Source organism: Trypanosoma cruzi, genomic scaffold (assembly GCF_000209065.1).
Source record: "Trypanosoma cruzi strain CL Brener 1047053516733 genomic scaffold, whole genome shotgun sequence".
Classification (NCBI taxonomy): domain Eukaryota; phylum Euglenozoa; class Kinetoplastea; order Trypanosomatida; family Trypanosomatidae; genus Trypanosoma; species Trypanosoma cruzi.
Genome location: NW_001849126.1, coordinates 14,695 through 18,733, shown reverse-complemented (window position 1 = coordinate 18,733; position 4,039 = coordinate 14,695). Strand labels below are relative to the sequence as shown.

Below are 4,039 nucleotides of genomic sequence, written 5' to 3'. Positions count from 1 at the left end.
GTTGGGGCCGGCTACCAGTTCTTTGCAGGGTGCCTGACGGTCGCGGGACGGGTGGTGACGACGGCGGCTGAACTGGAGCTCCACGGCATCACCAACGTGACGACGGTTGCTGTGTGCGGTGAGTGCACGAAGGACGGCGACTGCTTTGCCCCGCTGACGACGGCTGTCAGCGGCTGCAATTGCCAGTGCGCTGCTGGAGGGCATGGCGATGTGTGCGTCCCGGCGCCTGTGCCTGCTGGCCCTCCGCCGCCGCCACTGCCCACGCCGCCGCCCACGCCGCCACTGCCCACTTTGCCGATTGGTGAGTGCATCAGCGACATGGTGTACCCCGAGGTGGCGCAGGCAGTGGGCGGCGGGCTGTCGTGGCTGTGCTACCGCAACGTGACGTTCAGCGGGGGCGGCATGAGCCTGACGGTGCTGATTGGCGCGATGACGGGCGACGTGGCAAACGTCACGTTCGATGGATGCACGTGGAGGGACGGCGCCGTGCTGTTGCTCTTGGGCAATGCGTACGCTGCTGTGGGGTCACTGAACATCGTCGTCACCGGCAACACGTTTATTGACGCGCTGCTCAGCCCGGAGGGTGTGTTCCCACCGCACACGAACATCACCATAAGTGGGAATCGCTTTACGGTCACGAGGCTGATCCCTAGGTCTGGTTTGGACCTTAGGGGACCGTCGTGTGTTGCGATGAATGATCTGGTGATTACCAACGACTCCGCGGTGGTGCTCAGCGGCAATGTGTTTCAGACCGTGAGGGCATTGTCAAGCGCCATCCGCGTTCTCAGATCTGCGCTGAGGGTGTCGTGGCACTCCGTGTTTGCGGTGGTGGGCAACGCGTTTCATATGTACGGCGGTAACGGTACCTTGATATATCTTGAGGGGTCTAGCCAATCCTCATCGCTGAATGTAATTAACAACTCTGCCGTGGTGATTCGAGGCAACGTTGTGACGAGTCCAGTGAGGCGCTTCATGTCACTTTTCTCGTCAACCCATGTAGAGTCCCAGTCAGCGGTTGTGTTTCAGGGCAACGACATGCAGGGAAGCTCGGTTGTGTTTTTCCCAGGCTACTCCTCCAACATCTACTACAACTCCTGGCTGCAGTTGAGCGGCAACCTCTGCCATGAATCCCCATCGGAAGCTTTTGCCTACATATACCCCAGGTTGAATCTCCGCGACTCCACGGTCTCTGTTTCCGGCAACCAATTCATGTCCAGCACGGTTACGCCGAGAGTGCTGTGGATAATTTCAGGGTCTGACGACCTCACAAACGGCGTGGTTGTGGTTGCGTGCAACACCGTGAACGGCGAGGAGGGGGTGAGATACAGCATCCCATCCGCGTACAATGCCACCATTCTGACCTGCAGCGACCCATGCACCCTTGCGGCGTCGTGCTTCCCCGCGTACACGACGACGGCGTCGAGTGATGGCTGCGCCTGCACGTGCGCTGAGGGCGGCCACGGCGATGCGTGCCTGCCCGTTGCTGTCCCCGAGCCACCGAGTACCGACGGCGCCGACTTGTGCGTGCGGGACGTGCGTGTGGATGTGGAGGTGAACGTCGGTCTTGGGACGTCGGTGGCGTGCTACGTTGGTGTGACCTTTGCGGCGGACGTCGTGGTGGACGTGGAGTTGATGTCAGGGAGCGTGCGCAACGTGACGCTGGCGAACTGCACTTTTTTGGACGGAGCGAGCCTGTACGTTGTCGGGTGGCGGTCCGACCCGCCTGCTGGCCAGTGTGCTGTTGTGTTGATCAGCGGGCTTGAGTCGCGCTCCGGCGGCGGCGTGGTGGTGGCGAACCGATACCCGCCGGGCTCGCGCGTCACTGTGGTGGACTCGGTGCTGATTGCGGAGGCGCGTGTTGCGTACCGCGGCGCCTACGACCTTGGTGACGCGTCCGCGTGCCTCGTGTTACACAACGTGAATCTGACGGGGAGCGTGCTGAACGTCGCGCGCACGCAATTGGCGGCGGTGTTCCGCGACGCTGTTGGCGTGTTGGTGGTTGGCGGCGTGGCGCTGTCGTCGCGCGGTGCGCTGTACGTGGACGGGCTTTTTGTGCAGACGGCGCTGGGGCTGTGCGTGTCTGTGGAGGGCGGTGTTGCGGCAATTGGCGGCTCTGTTGCGGCGTTTGTTGACAGCCACTTCCTGCTGTGCAAGCACGCGGTGTCTGTGCGTGGGGCTGTGAGCGTGTCGGGCTCCGCTGTGGTACTTGTGCGGAGCGACTTTGTGTCGACGGGGGACTACGCGGTGGCGTTTTATTCGACGGTGAGCCTGGCCGGCGGGTCGATGCTGCTTGCGAAGGGCAACGTGCACGACGGCGTCTCGAGGGAGATGCTCTACGCCGCTGGTGCCGTGAACGCTGCTGGGAGCACGCTGAGCTTTGTGCGCAACCGAGCACTGTTGCCGCGGATGCTGTCGCTGAGCCTGTCGCTTGTGGCTGGGGCGCATTTGAGGGTGGCGTGCAACGACGCTGGTGGAATTGTCCTGTCGACGGCGGAGGAGTACGCAGCGGCTGGTTTTGGCGACGCTGGGAGGATTGACGTTGTTGGGTGTGACGCCTGCGACAGGGACACGCACTGCTACGCTTCCGGGACGGCGTCGGCGAGCATGAGGAGCGGTGTGTGCGTGTGCGTGTGCGGCAGCGGCGGGTACGGCGAGGCGTGCGTGCCTGTGGGTACTCCCGTGCTGCCGCCTGCTGCGGGCACTGCGTCGAGCGTGTTTGTCCGCGAGGGCGTGACGGTGCGGTCGGTGTTCGTTGTGCCTGCCGGCGTGAGCGAGGTAACGCTGCGCCACGTTGTGCTGGACGGCGTGAGTCCTGTGCTGTACGTGCCGTGGATGGCGCGGGACGGCGTGCGGATCGTTGTGCAGAACGTGTCTCTGCAGAATGGCGCCGTGCTGTACGTGATGGGCGGTGGGGCGTTGCGCGGTGCGGGAGCGGCGGGGAGCGACGAGAGCGGTCCGGTGGAGCTGTCGGTGTGCGATGTGGAGGCGCTGAACGGTGCGCTTGTGCTGACCGGCACGTTTCCCGCGGGGTCCGTGCTGACGGTGACCGACTCCCTGCTGGTTGCCGCGAGGTTGACGCCGCTTGTGTATCTTCCCGGCTTGCAGTCTTCACCGCACGCACCGCTGCTGGTGCTGTCGGGCCTGCGGCTCGTGCGGTCCGTGCTGGTTGTGTCCGGCGTGGCCCTCGTGACCGTGATGACTGGTGGGCGGACGGTGGTGGTGGACGGCGCCGTGCTGGAGCTTGTCGGTGGCGGTGTCGCGCTGGACGCGGATGTGTTCGGTGGCGACTATGCGTTGTACGCGAGTGCGCGCGTGGTTGCGTCGGGGGGCGCTGTGCTGCGCGTGTCGGGGAGCCAGGTGTACGCCGCGCATGGATTGGTGTTTGACGGCGGGGTGGTGGCCAACGCGTCCGCCGTCGTAGTGAACGACAACGCCGGTGCGCTGACCGGTGGCGCGCTGCTGGTGCTGCGGGGGTCGGCGTTGTTTGTGTCCGGGTCGTGGCTGTCGGTGCGCGGCAACAGCATCAGCGGCAGGCTCCTGTCGCTGCCGTCGTACCCGCGCAGTGCGGAATTTGTGCAGAGCACGCTGACGCTCCACGGGAACGCTGGCAGCGGGGCCGTCGTGATGGACGGCACCGTTGCGCTTGGGGGCGCCAGTCGAAGGTTCGTCGTGGGGTGCCTGGCGCTCAACGGGCAGGCGCTGGAGCCGATGGACTACAGGTCTGCCGGCATTATCGGGGAATTCCGTCCTGTGGCGTGTGGCATGTGCGACGCCGACGTGCACTGCTTTGCAGCAGCGACGAGGGCGATGTCGGGGTCGTGCCGCTGCCGCTGTGCTGAGGGCGGGTACGGGCGCGACTGCCTGCCGGTGTACCTGCCGCACGTGGACGGGTGCAACCGCACTCCCGGCATGCCGCTGCTGAGCCACACGGCAACGCTGACGGAGACGCACAGCCTGACGCCAACGTGGACGCCGAGCCTGAGCACGGCGCACTACAGTCCGACGCAGCACGGGCCGACGGAGACACTGCAGGTGACGC

At 65.0% G+C, this 4,039-nt stretch overlaps 1 protein-coding gene across 1 annotated transcript, besides 2 other annotated features; it reads left to right on the top strand.

Moving 5' to 3' along the window:
• Positions 1 to 4,039, top strand: Tc00.1047053510383.9 (dispersed gene family protein 1 (DGF-1), putative; the record flags this gene model as incomplete). The annotated part of the gene is made up of 1 exon (XM_798132.1): positions 1 to 4,039. A coding segment is annotated over one exon (4,039 nt), but the record flags the coding sequence as incomplete, so codon positions are not given.
• Positions 1 to 4,039: a sequence feature (areas not merged during assembly with more than two copies in the genome that could not be assigned to a particular haplotype).
• Positions 244 to 287: a microsatellite.